The sequence below is a fragment of the Heterocephalus glaber genome, unplaced genomic scaffold, assembly GCF_053883595.1.
Source record: "Heterocephalus glaber isolate CG9 unplaced genomic scaffold, H.glaber_assembly_v1.0 deba00000347, whole genome shotgun sequence".
Taxonomy (NCBI): Eukaryota; Metazoa; Chordata; class Mammalia; order Rodentia; family Bathyergidae; genus Heterocephalus; species Heterocephalus glaber.
In genome coordinates this window covers 15,247,308-15,266,256 of record NW_028258143.1, presented here as the reverse complement: position 1 = coordinate 15,266,256, position 18,949 = coordinate 15,247,308, and the positions used below count along the sequence as shown (strand labels likewise).

At 35.0% G+C, this 18,949-nt stretch overlaps 1 protein-coding gene across 1 annotated transcript in view; it reads right to left on the bottom strand.

Annotated features, from left to right (window-relative positions):
• The window catches only part of Actr3 (actin related protein 3), a 67,324-nt gene that overhangs the window by 10,121 nt on the left and 38,254 nt on the right, over nucleotides 1-18,949 (bottom strand). Inside the window, exons 5-8 of the mRNA XM_004836093.4 lie at nucleotides 18,609-18,704; nucleotides 15,251-15,358; nucleotides 6,323-6,466; nucleotides 3,448-3,621 (exon numbers count right to left, since the gene is read on the bottom strand). Coding sequence (XP_004836150.1) covers nucleotides 3,448-3,621; nucleotides 6,323-6,466; nucleotides 15,251-15,358; nucleotides 18,609-18,704 — 522 coding nt within the window. The remainder of the gene's footprint in view (nucleotides 1-3,447; nucleotides 3,622-6,322; nucleotides 6,467-15,250; nucleotides 15,359-18,608; nucleotides 18,705-18,949) is intronic.

The window sequence follows — 18,949 nt, the reverse complement described above, 5'->3', positions numbered from 1 at the left end:
TCCTAACTTCCAGCCTTACATGGTTATCTCTCCATCCTCTTAAAATTCCACTAGAATGCCAGGTGAATTTAAATGAAAGGTTTTTTGACTGAGGACAAAAGACCACCCACCCCCCCCCAGAAAAAAAACGTTTCAATGCTATTTGGAGGAGAAAAAAATTACCCTAAATGCTACCAGATGGATATACTGGTGACAGGAAAATCAATTCAACCTGTAGAGCTCCCCAAACCCAGGACTTAAGGATATAAGAAACTTACACAAGCAAAACAGGGCTTAAAGAAGAAAAGAACTGTTAAAACTACACAAACAGATTCTCAGGTTTCTGTCCATATCTTGTATACCAGACAGTTAATTCCAATTTCAAGGGATACATGAAAAAAATGGATAAATGAATAAACAGAAAATGAAGCAAATGAAGAAACAAGGCAAAAGTTTAGGAAATGCTGAATTTTACAGGAAAAACAAGCAATTACACTACTTGCCTCAAAAGTGAAAAACAGTCATGGGTATAATACCATAAAACTGTTGGTTTACTTAATAACAATAATCTAACATTAAGGGCAGGCTGAGGGAAAAGAGAATCTGGAGATGATTACTAAGGTTTACCTAATAATCTAACATTAAGGGCAAGAGAATCTAGAATCTGGAGGTGATTACTAAGAGAAGTCACAAAGTAAAGAATAGGTGGATGCTCTACAGAACAGAAAGTGGGCAGAAGGTGACAAGCTTAAAATATTTTTGCTTTAGCTACTCAAGGTTATTTAACTTTGAAACTATTTACATATATTCTTCTAATTTTTATTTTTTAAAGAAAATGTGTCATCTAAAACCTTAAAATTCCACTCTACTAATGTGACTACAATTTCTTATCCTTCTGGTACTAATTCTTTTGCTGCCAATTTATAATTATACTATATGCCAATTTATCATGATCCCTGCCTGCATGCATCAGTGCTTCTAAGTAACTTTGCCTTCTAGATTCACTCTTTCCTGTATAGCACATTACTTTAACCTCTGCCTTCCTTTCCCACACTGCCTATAAAAGTTTTGGATCTCACTACTGTAGGTAAAGAATGGATACCCTACTAATATGCACCCCATAGTAACCCTCTCTCAATTCCCCTGAAGAGTAATTACAAAAGTTATTCTCTGTAAGTCCTCAATTTTATGCCCAATTCCTTTCCCCAACACATCATCTTGATTCCACTTCATGAAAAAATGAAAACTATTGCTGGGCATGGTACAATTCCAGCTCTCAGGAGGCTGAGGCAGGAGGATCAACACAAGGTCAAGGTCAACCTGAGGCTTCTCTTAAAAAACAAAAACAAGGTCGGGGATTTAGCTCAGTGGTACTGTGCCTGCCTCACAAGAGCAAGGTCCTGAGTTTAATCCCTAGTACTGCAAAACAAAACAAAACAACCCTTATGAATTACGAGGTTAAACTTCCTCAACTACCTACCTATTCCTTTGCCCATACCAGTTCCACGTTTTCCTGTAGCCATATTAACTCCTGTCACTAGAGTAAAACCCCTTATAAAAATTAAAACTATCTTCAGCCTTGCTATTGAACATTTACTAATCCCCAGTAGACAATACCATTTTTTAAAATTATAGTCACCTTCCAGAATGCCCACACTCCTGATTTCCAAACCTTTTCCTCTCATCGATGCAACATGCTGCCTCTATCATACCATTTCAGTGAAATTGTTCCTCTAGGACCACCCAAAACCTGGATGCTCAAAAACCCATGAGTGGGCTGGGGATTTAGCTCAGTGGTTCCAGTGCCTGCCTCACAAGCGCAAGGTCCCAAGTTCGATCCCCGGTACCAAAAAAAAAAAACAAAAATCCACGAGTACTCCACAGGTTTCCAGTAATATTATTTCACTACAGCAAATAACAATATTCAACCTCCCTCCTTTGAAATAGTCTCTTTTCTCAATTTTATGACTGCAATCTTCTCTGTAAGCATTAGGATTCTTTGCAGATTCTCTATTTCTGACTATCCACAAAGCACTGTGTTCCTTAGGGGCCCACTTCTGGACTTCTTCCAACACACTCCCTTTTCCTAGCCAATCTCTTCATTTGCACCATAATGTTGATGACTCCACACCTATCCTTCTTCTAGGGCACTCACTCCAGATCAAAACCCTTAAAACCCAAATGTTTGTTTTTGAGCCTTTCTAGAGAATATATAATAAACTCATCTGTTTCTACCTCACCATTCCTACTCTTCATTATTCCTAATTTCACCAGATGGCACAACTTGTTGCTCAAGTTATAAACCTCAGAATCACCAGTTCTTCACATTCTTACTCTCCTCACATCTACACAATTGGAACTGACCCGTTCCAACAAAATTCACACCTCTGTTCTAACCCATCTAACCCATTACTGCCAGAGTAACCTAAAAACATCCATAAATCTATGTCACTTTCATGCTGAAAATTTCCGTATTAAAGTACAGAATTCAGCAAACTCCTTTGCAGAGTGTATTTATTCCTGATGATACAGCATGTAAATACATAGCTGGGTCCATAGAGGTCAGTCCTGTCCTCTGTCCTTATTATCTAGCCCTCTCATGTCCTACCCAGGCTTCTGCTCAGCTATCTCCTCTACCAGAAATATACTCCCTTAACACATATGCCCAATAAATACACATTCAATTGTTTGGATTCACTTAATTCAACTGCTATTTCCTCTGAGAAGGTTCCCAAGCAGAGTTTGGCACTCTCTACTATACCAACTTAAATAATTTATCCGTCTTTGTCTTTGAGCTTAGTAAGATTAAATAATCTTTTATCTTTGAATACCTAATGCTTAAACTGAGACCTTCAAAAGCATATACACTTAGCCGGGCTGGGGATTTAGCTCAGTGGTTCTGGTGCCTGCCTCACAAGCACAAGTTCCCGAGTTCGATCCCCAGTACCAAAAAAAAAGCATATACACTTAGTATCTGTTAAATGAATAAAGAATATTAAAAATAACTATTCTTGAATAAGCACAGTAGGTATGTAATGACAGTAACTACAAAGTTGAGTTTATGATGCTAGAAGAATTTTCATTCTCAAAAGCACATATTTCACTAATAGTATTTATATTGCTGAGATTTCATCAGGATAGACTTTTGCTACTAAATATTTTAATACAGTACACTGAAGATTCTCTGTATAATAGCTTTCTAAAGCCTTTCAAATGATTGTAAATTTTAAGGGCTCCTCTCTTTCCATCCTTTTCCATAACCCCACCATAAGTCATGAGTATTACAGACAGAAATTTGATTCTTTCAAGTATATGTAAAATATTTTAACAGTTTAACTTCTTAACAGAAGCAATTTTTCAATAAAAATTTGTGACTATAAGTGACTATTTCAGGGCAATTTCACCCAAACAAAACAAAACAAAAAAATTTTTTTTAACTTTTTTTAAATTTTTTTAAAAAAAGCTTACCTCTGGGTGAAAGAAGATTTCAGGTCCCAAGAATCTCTCATAACCAACATCAATGGAAAATTCTTTCTTTGAGATGGTATTGATTCCAGTATACTGTTTAATCCACTTTGATCCATCTGTGTCGTACTTATTAAATTCTTTCACTAAATCTGGGCATACATAACTATAGCGCTCCTTTAAAAAGCAAACAAAGAAATAAAAGTAATTTATTTTCTTGTTTTAAGGAAAGCAGAAAAATAGTGTATTATCAGTAAATGAGAATCAAATGAAAAATTATCCTCAAAAATAAAATTAGAAAATTAGTGTTGAAGAAATTTTTATATTAGGATTTTGTGTATAATATAAATAAACAGCCTCTCTAGATACAATTTCTGACTTCATCCATGAATAGACTTGAGAAACCAAAGAATCTCTACTATTTTGTTATTTTCTAAAATTACTCAACATTTTCAACTCAAGTCATTTTTAACTTTTTCAATAATGAAGCTTCTAGAAAGGAAAAAACAATACACACAATTGAAAAGAATAAGGAATGATGGATATGGCCACACAAATTAATGATAGATCCTTAATACCTATCTAGAACAAAACTGATTCTGGTGTAAATGAACAAAACAAAACAAAAAGAACTGAAAATATAAACAACCCTATTTTGCAAGATTGAATTATTACATACTTGGTTATATGTCCTAAGTTCCCATCAAAAATATAATTCAAGAATATAACATCTTACTTGCAATGTATGCACTCCTAACTACCAAACCTCATATATGTTTATAAGAAAAACTTTCGTGAAGGTTAATTTTAGGTGTCAGGTTGACTGGACTTAAAGAGCAACCACAGAACTGGTGAACCATTATTTCTTCTTATCTATCTGTGAAGGAGTTTCTAGAGGACACTGGCATGTCAATCAAGTAGACTGAGTGGGGAAGATCCAACTTCAATGTGGAGGCACCATCCACTCAGCTGCTAGGCCACATATTACTAAAAGACAGAGATGGCCCGGGGATTTAGCTCAGTGGTTCCGGCACCTGCCTCGCAAGCGCCAGGTCCGGAGTTCGATCCCCGGCACAAAAAAAAAAAAAAAAGACAGAGAAAAGCAATTTCTACTTCTCTCTTCTGCAATGGAAACAATCTTCTCTTGTTCCTGCACATCAGAACTCCAGGACTTTTATCAGTGGCTCCCTAGATTTTGAAGCCTTTTGCCTGAAATTGAAAATTATACCATCATCTTCCTTGATTTTGAAGCTTTGAAGTTGGTCTGAGCCACACTAGCAGGGTTAAAAGGTCTCTGTCTACAGATGGTCTGCTGTTGGGATTTCTTAGCAATCATAATCATGTGAGCTAATTCCTCTAATCAATACTCTCTAATATATCTATATCTGTATCTGTATCTGTATCTCTACAGTGGTACTTTAGTTCATGAACTTAATTCTTTCCATGATTCTGGTTGCAAACCAAATTGGAAGAGAACCAAATCAAATTCAATGGTTAGGTTCAATGTTAACCTTATGTAGAAATTTGATTCAGGTCTTGTCCAATTTGGTTTGCGACCAGAATTGTGAAAAGAATTAAGTTCGTGAACCAAGGTACCATGTATCTGTGTCTGTGTCTATATCCTATTGGTTCTCTCTGGAGGATCCTGAGTAATACACACACATTTTCCATAATTTTACACCCCAAGTGCTCTTTCCACAGTAGATACAAATATTATTACTGGTAACGAAAAGATAAAAACACTAGAAAAAGGAGGATAATTTATCTTATATGAAAAGTTTTCTTTCTCCAAACCTTGGAAATTGCGATTGTCGTGAAAATCACATTCTTTAGAAGACATTTAGACTGAGCATTAGCCTTCCCTAGAGTAGATTTAAATCCTCAGTGGTTATTTTGTTTTGCTATAATATATAAATATCCCAAAGGAGTTAAAACAGTAGTGTTCATATTAATTTTTTTACATATTTAACTTTCAGTTTACCAACTCAGAGTAATTTTCAGAAGGCATTTATTTAATTTCTCTATTACCTAGGAAGTGACTATTTAATCTTCATTCCTAAGCTTTAAAGAGCAAGGAAACCCCTATAAATGCACAGAGGCAAATAAATGGGATTATTTTCTCAAGGGCAGTTTTGCATTTACACATTCAAACCGTGTGAGACTCACTGAAATTTTTCAGTTATTTTGCAATGATAAATCTGGAAAGCAATGCTAAGTATTATGTATGGTATGCATAAAACACTGCTATGAGTTATGTGGCAAGAAAACAAAGTATCTCACAAGCTGTCACATTTTTCTTCTATGCCTGTATCATTTGAGCCTCACACTGTCTCTGCACTGTAGCTCAATGAATCAATTACATCAAACTAATTTTAATAACAGAAAACTATTAAAATGAACAATTCAGTGAATCAACTAAACTGAAAGGACTCTGAAGTAAAATAATCATTTACTTTTAATAACAAAAATAATCACAAAAATGTTATGTTAAAAAGCATTTGTTAAAACATCCTTGTATTAGTCCTCTCAAATGTGAGAAACGCAAAGAATATGCAAACCTGGTAACTGTCAATAACTTTCTTGCAAGAAATACAGAAAAAATAAATATAATTCAGGGTAATTATAATTGGCTGACAGGGCTGGGGATTTAGCTCAGTGGTTTCGGCGCCTGCTGTGCAAGCGCAAGGACCCCATAGTTTGATCCCCGGCACCAAAAAAAAAAAAAAAAAAAAAAAAAAATATATATATATATATATATATATAGTTGGCTGACAAAATTTTTTAAGGTTTTTTCTTCAATTAAGAATTTTTTTCAAATTAATGTTTTACATGTGATTTTAATTTTTAATGGAATTACACTTCTATCGTTGGTGTTTACCTTTACTGCCTTAGCAGTTTCCAGGGATTGTTCTGGAGGGATTCCTACTTCTCGGTCTCTCAACAGTTGCTGAATAAAATATGTTATATCTCGTCCTGCAATTGGAATATGTTTAATACAGCTGCCAATCACATATCCTTCAGCCTAGAAAGCAGGAAAAAAGGTGTCAAATTTACTTTCAGTGCTTTGAAAATTACACCCTAAAGGCCAGGTTCTCAAATTAGTATATATGTATTTTCAAAAGATGCTTTTTTGCAGAATTTTTCATCTGTTTCTCAACTGCATTCTCACACTGTATCTGCATTTATCCTAGAATTTATAATACTGTATAGAAATTATGAAAGAATGCTGGCCACTTAGATTTAGTTTTCCACTGACAACAGTTTTTAACCATGACTAAAATCAATCAACATAGAAATAGTAAATTTCAGAAGATAAACATCAAATAGTTTCAACAACAGACTGTATCAGATACAACTATTATTTTTAAGTCTTATAATTTCATTAAAAAATTTAGGTTATTTTGTAAAAACATTGATGCTTAGCCTGTAAGACGGTTTCGGGATTCCTAATGAAGTACACATTTCACAAGCCTGAGGCATTTCACACATGATCATGATGCCAAATTAATTAAATCCTATGGAACATGTGCATAAATTTACTGTTCTCTGTCAAAAGTATAACAAGCAATATAAGAAAACTGAATTTCAGTAAAAAAGAATATTAGGAACATCTTCATTTGGCCACAATATAATACTAGGGATTCAATTTATCCTTTCAACCTAACAAGAAAACTGAACAAATTAAGTGAAATAAATGTTTTCAGACACTGGGCAACAAGAGTGATCCCTTCTAAGAAAAAGAAAACAAATTGGCAAGGTGGCGCATGCCTATTATTCCAACACTCTCAAAAGCTGAGGCAGGAGGATGGCAAGTTTGAGCCCAGCCCAGGCAATTCAGCAAGACCTTCCCTGTTTTAAAATTAAAAAGTTAAGAGTTAGGGAATACAGCTTACTGTGAAAGGAAACAAATAAGGTGAATGCTATGAGTACTCTACCTCACTGCTTCAGCAAACTCCCAGAGAGTAATAAGAAGAACCCAAACAGAGTTTAAGGGTCTCCATAAGTTAGAGATACAGAATTTGGAGTTCAAAGTGGCTAAATTTTGTAGGTTACACTACTAGATGGGAGAGAGCTGAATAGCTCTGGATATCTGAAGAGATAATCACCTAAGCTGACTAGAACCTCTAGAAAGGAATAAGCAGAACAATCTCTGATGCTACACACAACCAGAAATTTATGTTCCACTAGGCAGAGTTAAAAGATGGTCTTTAGCACAGGACATACAGTCTTGAAAAACATATTCCCACAAAAATGGGGACAAATCAGCCCTAGACAAAAGTCTGGACTTGTTTAATATTTAAATGGATCTCCTGACAGGATCTGATTCCTAGTAGCTTACCTGGATCCCAGGGGAAAAAAAATAAAATATTAAAGGACTCCAAAAATCGAAGACACAACAATGTGAATATATAACACATAATCATAGGCATGCATCATAGATACAAAGAAAATAGTAAAACTTTCCATGAATTTAAGCATTACAACTAATGAGCCTTAAGATTATGAAATCACAGGCAAGCAGAAATAAATGTTCATTCTGACCAAGACCTATTCAATGTCTTATAGGAAGCAAAAATGTTACATAGCGTGCAAATAAGTAAGAAAGTATAACTCTTGTCCAAGGGAAATATCAATACAGAAAGAAATTATATTAGTACACAAGGTCATCATTTAAAAAATCTCATTTTTACTCCATATGATCAAGAAAAGTCAATGGAAAGATTAGCCTGAGTAAGAAGGAAATGGAAGATACAGGAAGATCCAAATAGAACTTCTAAGGAGAAAAAGAACTAAAATAAAAATAAAATACACCAGATGAGATTACTGTAGATTAGACAATAAAGAAAAAAGAACAGTGAACTCAAAAGACACGCCAATAAAAACGACCCAAAATGATACCACTGTCAAGCAGCTTAATATGTGCTCCTCAGAGGTAAGGAAGATAAAAGTACAAAAATAATGAAAAAAACTTTCCAGATATGAGCTGGGCAGGGTGGTACACATCTGTGATCCCAGCTACTCAAGAAGCTGAGGCAAGATGGTCGCTTGAGCCCAACAGTGCAAGACCAGTCTAGGCAACACAGTAACACCCTGTGACGGAGGGGAAGGCAAAGAAGACGAGGAGTTGAGTTAAAGGACACCATTTAAGCCGATGGAAAATGATAACAATTGGAAATCTTGGGCTTTCACAAAGAAATAATGAATACAAGAAGTAAATGGAAAAGAATTTTATACTCTTTTCAAAATCTCTTTTAAACATAACTGATTACTTATGGATTGAATTGTGTCTTCTCACCACAAATTCATGTTAAAAGTTAACTCCAACATCGCAGAACATGACTGCACTTAAGAGACAGGCAGATAGTTTTGTTTCTCTTTGGTGATGCTGAAGATTGCACCCACGGAGCAGTGGCATTATATCTCCAGTGCTTTTTTTTTTTTTTTAATTTCAAGATAGGTTCTCACTTAATTGCCCAGGTTGGCCTCAAACTTTTGATCTTCCTGCCTTAACCTCCCATAAGATAGGGTTTTTCTTCAAAGAGATAATTAAGCCACAATGAAGTAACTAGGGTCATTCCCCCAATCTGATATAACTAGTGTCCCTAAAAACAAGGGAGATTAAAACAGAGACATATATAAAGGAAAGACCATGCGAAGGCACAGAAAAGATGCTCATCTACAAGCCAAGGGGAGAGGCCTCAAAAGAAACCAACCCTGCCAACATCCTGGTCTGCCAATGAGGAAAAAAAAAATTCTATTGTTTGGGTATTCGTCTTTATAACAGCAACACTAGTAAACAATATAACCCTTACAATTAAAAACCTTAATGCTATATTTAGTTTTTAATATGTAAACATAAAAGTAAAATGAGTGATGGCACAAAGACTAGAAATACACCACTACAATTCTTAACTACGTAACAGTAGAATACTATTTGAAGTTGATGGTAATAAACTCAAAAATAATATAATCTATATCACAGGCTGATTTTTAGGTTTAAGTAAGAATTTTAGGATGAACAATTATTTTATGTACCACTAGGAAAGAATAGGTTGTCAGTAAAACTAAGCAACTATCAATGATAAAATGATGAAAGGCTATCAATCACTGAATATATCTTAATAACCAAGATATTGAATACATCCCAATGAATAAATAGAACATGATATATCCATACAGTGAAATATTAGCTGGCAATAAAAAGTAAGTACTGTACATGCTAAATCAGGGATGAATCTTAAAAACACTGGGCCAAATGAAAGTAGCGGTCACAAAAGACTAGATTAGCATATGGTTCCATTTCTATGAAGTGGCTGGACAGGCAAATCTAGAGACAGAAAGGAGATTAGTGGTTGATGAAAGCGTCAGGAAGAAATGGGAGGCATGAATAATGGAAACAGGCTTAAAAAAAAAAAGTAATAAAAATGTTCTAAAATTGTTGTGATGGATGCACTCTGAGAATATATGAACTAAAAAAGTATATTGTATATTTTAAATGGTAAGCTATATGGTATGTGAATTACCTTTCAATAAATCTGTTATTTGAAACAGAAGTTATTAGGGGCTGGGGGTGTAATCTGAGGCCCTGAATTCCATCCCAGCAGTGTTAGGAAATACAGATATTACTAAAACTACTGTTAAGAAGGAATCCAAAGATCGTCATCCTAAGGATGTTTTGCTCAAAAGAGGTTATATGGTGCATTACAAGTAGGAGAGAAAATAATGAAAAAAAAGTTCAAAATAATTTCATTCTTATTCAACATAATATAAAAATGTTCTAAAATGAATTCTAGTAATTTTTGCTATCACTGACAAGTAATCCAGTTTGATAAACTTTTCTTAACATGTTTCACTAATTACAAACTCACCTCAAGCTATTTATTCAGTAAGACAAATAACTCAAACACATTAAACTTTATGCACTTACAACTGTCATACAGTTAACCTATGTACCAGTCTGAAATCCATTAACTATGGGTAAGAGAGGCCATCAACTAATAACTGTGTGTGCACATGGGTGCATGAACACACACACACACACACACACAAATTTGAAAAGAGATTTCCAAACCCATAGGTGTGGTAGCACACACTTGTAAACTCAGCACTCTGGGAGGCTGAGGCTGAAGGATAGCCTGGGCAATTTAGTGACTGCTAAGGCTTTTATCTAGTGTCCCCACAAAGTCTCATGTGCTGGCTTTTGGGAAGTGGCATGATCATGGGTGTGTGACACTGGATCTAGGATGTGTGATATTGGGATTAAGGAGGTGTGGTACTAAATTAATCCAATGATTGTAATTACCACAGATCTGTTTGCAACAGAATGGATTTACTGAAGACAGAAGCCCCACCCTGGGTATGGGTAGCATCACCAAAAAGGTATGTAGCCTGTTTGGGATAAAATGAAAAGGCAGGCTTTGCTTCTGTTACTTTGCTGTTTCCTGAATACCCTGCTGTGGACTGTTTCTGCTCTGGCAAGTCCCTGTACCATGCCATCATACCTTGGAGGCAGCTGACTCTGGACTGAAACCCCTACAAACTGTAAGCAAAAATAAACCTCTCCTCCTACAACTTGTATGTGTCAGGTATTGTGTCCCAGCAACAACAAAGTACATAAGATAGGGATTCAGCAGTACCTTTTCTCAAATGTAAAAAAGTAAGAAAAGGACTGGGGAGCACAGAGGTCAGCGGCTCCCCGCGCACAGGAGGCCTCTGGGGCGCCAGACCACCCCCGCCAGCAGAGAGGTGAGCCACTCTCAGCACACAGGAGGCGGCATCCAGGCCGCCATACCACCCCACCCAGTGCAGAGGAGGTGAGCCACACAGGCGCCAGCAGCATCTCTCCCCTGCTTCCCTGTTCAAATGAGAAGACAACACCTAAACAAGTTTCAAAACCAGATAACCAGATCACCTAAAACAACCCCAAAGGGAAAGGAGATGGAACACTGATACTCAACCACCTGGACAGCCTGAACTGGCAACAAAAGAGGATCTAGAAAAAATAAAATCAGAAATAATTTCTCAGATAATAGCAGGGATTGTGCCCATAGTGCAAGACATGATTAATAAATCTAGAGAGGACACAGATAAAAAAAATAGAGGATCTGAGGAACATGATGGAATCCGAACATAGGAAAAAATGGAATCCGTAAAACAGATACAAACAGATTTCCAGGAGATTAAAAGCTCCACTGAAAGTCCATGCAGCAGAATGACAAAATGTGAGGACAGAATTTCAGATACAGGAGATAAGATTGCAATTAGTGACCAGGAAAAGAAAAATTGCTTTAAAATTGTAAGGGACCATGAGAAATCAATCCAGCAGCTGCTAGACGATGCAAAGAAGAATAACATATGACTGATCGGAGTCAATGAAGAAACAGGAGAGAGTACAGATGACATAAAAAAATTATTCACAGAAGTGATGGCAGAAAACTTCCGAAACAGGGGAAAAGAACTTGACATACAGGTAAGTGAGACATATAGGACTCCAAATAGCCTTGATCAAAAAAAATCTACACATAGGCATATATATAATAGTTAGGATTCCAGAAACCCAACAGAAGAACAAAATTCTACAAGCAGTTAGAAAAAAGAAACAAATCACATAAAAAGGAAAGCCCATCAGAATCACAGCAAACTTCTCACACAAACCCTCAAGGCAAGAAGAGCTTGGAGTGACGTATTTCAAGCGCTAAAGGAAAACAGCCCCCAACCCAGATTGATGTAGGCAAAATTATCTTTCAAAACTGATGGAGAAATAAGATACTTTCATGATAAAGAGCACCTCAGGAACTTCATGAATATCAAAGCGGCACTCCAAAAAATTTTAGACAATATCCTAGGAAAAGACAACGAGGATCACAACCCCAGGAAACCCAGCAGAGTGAATCCATTGGGCACAACAAGAAATTAAAAGCAAAGGGGGAGAATCCAACAAACAGAAAAAGTCATGACAATGATAAGTCAATATGTATGAGTTATAACCGTCAATGTGAATGGTCTCAATTCACCAATCAAAAGAAATAGACTGGCAGAATGGGTCAAGAAGCAAGATTCAACAATATGCTGCATACAACAAACACATTTAATTCAAAGAGAAACTCATAGACAGAAAGTTAAAGGTTGGAAAATAATACTCTATGACACAGGATCCCCCCCCAAAAAAAGCAGCAGTACCTATCCTCTTTGCAGATCAAGCGGATTTCAAATGAAAATCTGAAACACTCTGGTCCCAAGAATTTCAAATAAGCAATAGTCAACCTGTATGTACAAATCTATTTTGAACATGTGTTTTCATTCCTAAGTAAAAACCTAAGAACAGAACTGTTGGTTCTTAACACTAATACAAGAAATTTCTACATTGTTTTCCAAAATGGTTTTATCATTTTACATTCACATTAGCAGCATAAGAAAGTTCTAACTGGTTCACACCTGACATTTGGTCTTTTAAAACCTTTAACTTCATCTCCCTAATGAGTGTATAATTCAATCTTGTTATTGTACTGATTAGTATTTTTCTGATTCTAGTGTTGCACACCTTTCCTTGTGCTGTACTCGCTGTTTATCATCTTCTTGTGACGACTTTTTAATCGGGTTGTCTATTAATGAGCTGTAAGAGTTCTTTATATATTCTGGTCATAGGTTATATGCATAACAAATATGGTCTGTTTAAGGACTACTTTATATTTTCTTAACAATGTCTTTTAAAGTTCTAAATTTTGATGGAATCTCATTTATCAATTTCTTTCTTTTACACATCATGTTTTTTAAATCCTAGGAAATTTTTGCCTACCCTAAATTCATAAACATTTTCCCTTATAATTTCTTCTTAAAGATTTATAGTTTCAGTCTTTCACATTAGGTTCATAGATCCTTTCAAGTCATTTTTATGTATGGAAATAAAGGGTTAAGATTAATTTTTTTACACACAGATACCAGGTGTTCTAGCACCATTTGCTAAAAACACTATCTTTTCCTCCGCTCTTGAACTGAGTTTATGTTCTATAAAATGTTAATGTTAATGTTAAATAATCCTTCAAAACTCAGTGGACCATATATGTGTGGCTCTACTTCTAGATTCTATTTTATTCCAATGATCTATATGCCTTTCCTTACGCCAACACTGCCTTGATTACTGTAGCTTTAGAGGAAGTCTTAAAATTAGGTACTAAATGTCTTCCAACACTGATTTTTTTCTTTTTACTTTTCTAGGTCCTTTGTACTCCTACGTAACTTCAATTTCAATATCCAATTCTTCATTTATAGCAAGTATACACAGACCTGAATTTTTATATATACCTTGTGCTTTCTAATCCTGCTAAATTTAAATACAAGTTCTAGGGGCTCCTAGAGATTTCTTAGTATTTTCTCTGTAGATGATCATTTCATCTACATATAAAGATTTTGGTTCTACCTTGCCAACCCTATCCTAATTGTGTCATTTTATTCCCAGAATATTTTGGTTTGGGGCTATGTTTCAAAGTTTACTGGACAGATGAAGAGCAAGCATATCTGCCCTTGTTTCCCTACCTTAGGCAGAAAGCATTGTATCTTCTCTATTCATAAAAGGCGCGTTTTGGCTGGGAGTATGGAGTACATGTCTTTAACCTGTTGAGAAGGTTCTGTTCTACTTCTAGTCTCCTGATAGCTTTTATCGTGAACAGCTGTAGAATTTAGTCCAATACCTTTTCTCCAACTAGGACAGGGTTTTTCCTTTCCTCTGTTAAAATGATGACTTTTGGGGGTGGATCTTCCAATGCTGAACCAACACTGCCATCCCTATAATAAAACCACTTTCTACATACTGCCAGATCTGACTTCTAATAGTTTGTTTTGTTAAACAAATTTCTATCTATGTTCATACTTTTTTCTTCTATTATCTTTATCCAGTTTTAGGATTAGCACAATGTTGAGTTCCTAAACTGAGGGGAGAAGTGTCCCTTTTTCTTTTCTGCTTTAAATGTTTGATATAATTTATCAGTTAAAATGTATGTGAGCCTGTTGTTGTCATATAGGTAGGTTTTCAAGCTAGGAATATACTTTCATTAATAGGTGCTATTCAAATTTTATATATCTTCCAGAGTCAGTTTCATTAATTTGTCTTCCAAGGTCCTTCATAGAAGTTGTCAAATTTATTTCCAAAACGATTTTTGTAATATGCTTTCTATATCCTTTTAAATTCTGTTAAATGTTTTAATGTCTTCTAGATCTTGATACTGTAATTTTACAAATGTGTAATTGATATTGTGCAACAGGAAGAAAAGGTCTAAAGGAGTAGGAGAAGTGGGAGTGGTAGGGGAAAGAAAAGAAGGGATAGAAAAAATATGAGAAAAGGAAAAAAATGGAAACAAAGTCTTTGCAAATAGGGAAGGGTGGAGGGGATGAAGGGAGGGCAGAGAAAGGGGAAAAAAATGAGAACCAAGATACTCATGTAAAGGTACACCATCTCAGTGATGAATGTAACTGTATTTTATGTCTCAAATGTACCAATAAATTTAATGGAAAAAAAGTAAAGGACTGGGGATGTATGTCAATGCAAAGGCCCTGAGTAACAAAAAAGAGGAAAAGTCGTAATAATATATTGTCATTCCAGATACAGTTCATGCTTCTAATTACAGAAAAATCCATAGCAAAACATTTTAGAATTTGTATATAAAATTTATTAATTTGAATAAAATACAGTAAACTTACAGTAAGATTCAAGGTATAATAAAGTTTCTTAAAAAGTGCTATTAATTCATACAATTTACTTTGCCAAATATATTCTTTCATGTTCTGTTCAGTAAATTTTAAATATCCTTACCACAGGAATGACATGAGTAACACCATCTCCACTGTCTATTACCGTACCAGTCAATGTCCGTTCTCCTACTTGTCTTGAGGTCCAGGATGCAGCTAAGGCAAGAACAGCCTTAAACAAAAAGAAGACAGGCAAAAATACCAATAGTTACTAGGAAAAAAAACTATTTAATGCAGTACTTTATCCAACTGTGTAAACACAGAACATGTGAAAAGATATAAAAATAATTTTGCATTATGCAAATAGAAGTGCTTACTTTCTATATAGTATTGAGAGAAATTTACAGGCTTGTTTTTGCTTTTATTAGTATATTTGTAAACTTACTGGTTTTACTGAGGGCCATTTTTCACGGTTTTTTAATTAATAAATTTTATTTTATTTTATCCCAACCCCCCCAAGCCCCCTCCCCTCCCGAGGTACAAAAGCTTTGCTTCAATTTTTTCCTTCTATTTTCACTTTTTTTCTTGTCCCTTTCTTATTTTCTCCCTCCCTCCTCCCTTCTTCCCCTTCCCTTTAGAACACTTTCTTCCCATTTCCCAACATCCATTGTACATCTCAGTCCTTATTTCCACATTCAGTTTCTCACACCAGAGAAACAATGCAGTATTTAAACATGTGTGTCCAATTTATCTCACTTAACAGTATGGTCTCAAGGGCTGGGGATTTAGCTCAGTGCAAGTGCAAGGTCCTGAGTTTGATCTCCAGTACCAAAAAAAAAAAAAAAACCAGTTGGTCTCAAGGTCCATCCATTTAGCTATAAATGTCTGAAGCCCATCCTTCTTTACGGCAGAGTAGTACTCCACTGTATTAAAAAACACACACACACATCTTTTTTATCCACTCAACAATTGATGGGCATTTGGGCTGTTTCCAAGATTTAGCTATTACACACTGCATTTTTCACATTATGGGTTGGTCTCCAATGCAGCACTGTTCCGAGATGGGGCCTCTGAGGAATCTTTGATAGCTTTGGTCAATGAGTTAATCCACTGATAGATTCATAACTTATCTGCTACTGAGAGACGGTGGAAACCTTAAGAAGTTAGGCCTAGTTATAGAAAGTAGGCACGGGGAATGTGCCTTTGAAGGGTATAGTTTGTCCCCAATCCCCTCCTCTTTTTCACTCACTCTGCTTCCTGGAGCTATAAAACGTAAGCAGGTGGCTTGCTCTACACTCCAATCCATGCAAGAGGCTGAAAGCAACTGGACATGCTAACCACAGACTGAAATCATAAGCCAAAATAAACCTTTCTTCCTTTAAGCTGATTTCTCAAAAAGTATTTTGTTAAAGCAATGAAAAGCTAACACACTCAAAAAAAAAAAAAAAAGCTAACACACTCCAAAAGTCAAAAACACAAGAAAGAGTAACACAAAATATTAATTACTAAATTGCCAGACCTTAAAATATGTTCATGTAGGCCTGTTACAAATCATGTAGGCCTGTTACAAACCACAGAGGTAAAAAGGACACAACCACCTAACTACATACGTGGATGTAAACATGCATCACTCTTAAAACATATCAGTTTCAACTTTTTAAAATGAAACATGCAAGCCAGGGATTTAGCTCAGTGGTGCCGCCGCACACTTTGCAAGCACAAGGTCCAGAGTTCCATCCCCGGTACCCAAAAAAAGAAGAAAGAAAAAGAAAATGCAACATAGATTTAGAACTATGTAACAAGTACTTTAACTCAAAAAGCCACTGCATACTTTCAAGTACTAGTATGATAATTAGGAATCAAAGTTGATAGAACACGAGTTTTCTATGAAAAATCTTGGTATAGCCAATACAATTCATTTTTAACTCAAAAGTTGAGAAACTAAGAAATTAAACACAGCTCATTTTTTTAAAAACTAATTGCTTATCATCCAAGCCTCAAACAAGGTATAGGACCACTAATACAAAACACAGAGCTAAACTGTCTTTGCTTTACCAACTTGCAATAAAATAGCTGAAAGGGCCACCCTTCTATTTTAACATAAGATCATTTTAACACAATGTCCACAAAATTACTGTAGGCTAAAAGAACTGAATGATATTTCTGAAGGTAGTAGAATAAAAATTTTCATACTAACATTAGTAAAAAAGAAAAATTACCACTTAAGACTTCACTGGGACAAATTGTTTTTTAGACAAATTCTAAAATGGCCATCATTTGCAACTAGGAACCATCTCTTGATCACTTACAAGTCTTTTATAAACAGTTAAAATCTCAAACTATAGTAGGTATATATTAGCACATTATGCTACAGAAATTTTACTAAGTATTAACAAAACAGACAGACCAAGTGAAGGAATTAAAATCACTCAGAAACACTAAGAAAAATCAGACACCAATTATGACCACAACAAAAGCAAACTCTTACTGCCTTTATACCAGTGCGATACATTTACTATGTTTAGTATGAAAATGAAAAGCAAAGGTCCCCAAGCAAAATGTGATGAATTCCTTCTAACCCCTCATTTTATTTAGACTGTAAAAACTGAAAAGCGCTTCCAATTCAATATTGAATTCCTTTCTATAAAAGTTCTTGGTAAGGTATATTCCACTCTTTAAATGCTTGTAGCAAAAGAGCTTAAAAGGTGACTTTTTAAATTTATGGAATGCATTAAACATTAAGGAGTTCTATGCTATCCAAGCTAAAATATTCATTTCAAAGATTACCATTTATTGATGCTGTCTAGCCTGAAGTTATAAAAAGTCTGATCTCAAGAAAAAGCAAAGTCAAAAAGACCTCAGCTCATATCACACCATTTAACTTTGATAAGCTGCCTTCAAACTTTAGTTTTTCTCTATGAAATGACAGAAATACAAGTAGCTATAATTAATAGGAATCATAAATGTATATAAAGCATGTATGCCAGATACTGGACTTGCTTTAAGGGTTAAAAAACAAAGGAAAGCCATGATCCTTATGGGTGGAAAAGGTGTTTCATAAATACATGTACAAATTAAGTATATCTACAAATTAAGTACAATGAAATATTAGAGGTATTTATGATACACAGATATAGAGGAGCATGTGGTCAAATTTACCTAAAGTCAAGTCAATGAAAACAGACTATGTAAAAGTATACAACAAATGTAACAGGAATTATAAAGTTCTAGGCATGGAATAAGCATTCAATAAATACCAGTCCTCTGCTTCTGTCCTATGAAGCCCCTTGAAATAGTCAAAGACTTTTAATTTATTTTAACAATTCTTTTTTTCTAACTAAATGTCTCCATTTCCTATAACACTGCTTCTATGATATGCTTTGAAGTTAGTAATAATCTTCATTGAAAAAAGTATGTTTTAATAGCCAATTAAATCAAACTAAAGTGAACAAATTAAACTTAAATATATATAACTTACATACCTGCACAGCAATGTACAAGCCTGGAACGTTGAAGGATTCAAACATTATTTCAGCAGTATATTCCCTGTTTTCTGGAGTATTCAGTGGAGGTTCGGTCTATTGAATTGAATAAATTTTTAATAGACAATATCAAATTATTTTGATAAAAGAGATATTTACAAAGTTCTCTTGTGTTTAAATTATGCTGACTGCATGTATTAGCTTTTAGAAACTTTATAAAGCTAAGTCAGGATCGGAACACATGTTAATGAGGCAAGGACCTGGCCAAAAGAACTAATAATCCTAAACTTCATGTTTCACTTATGTTTCATAATCACTTAAGTCATTTAAGTTATTAAGGC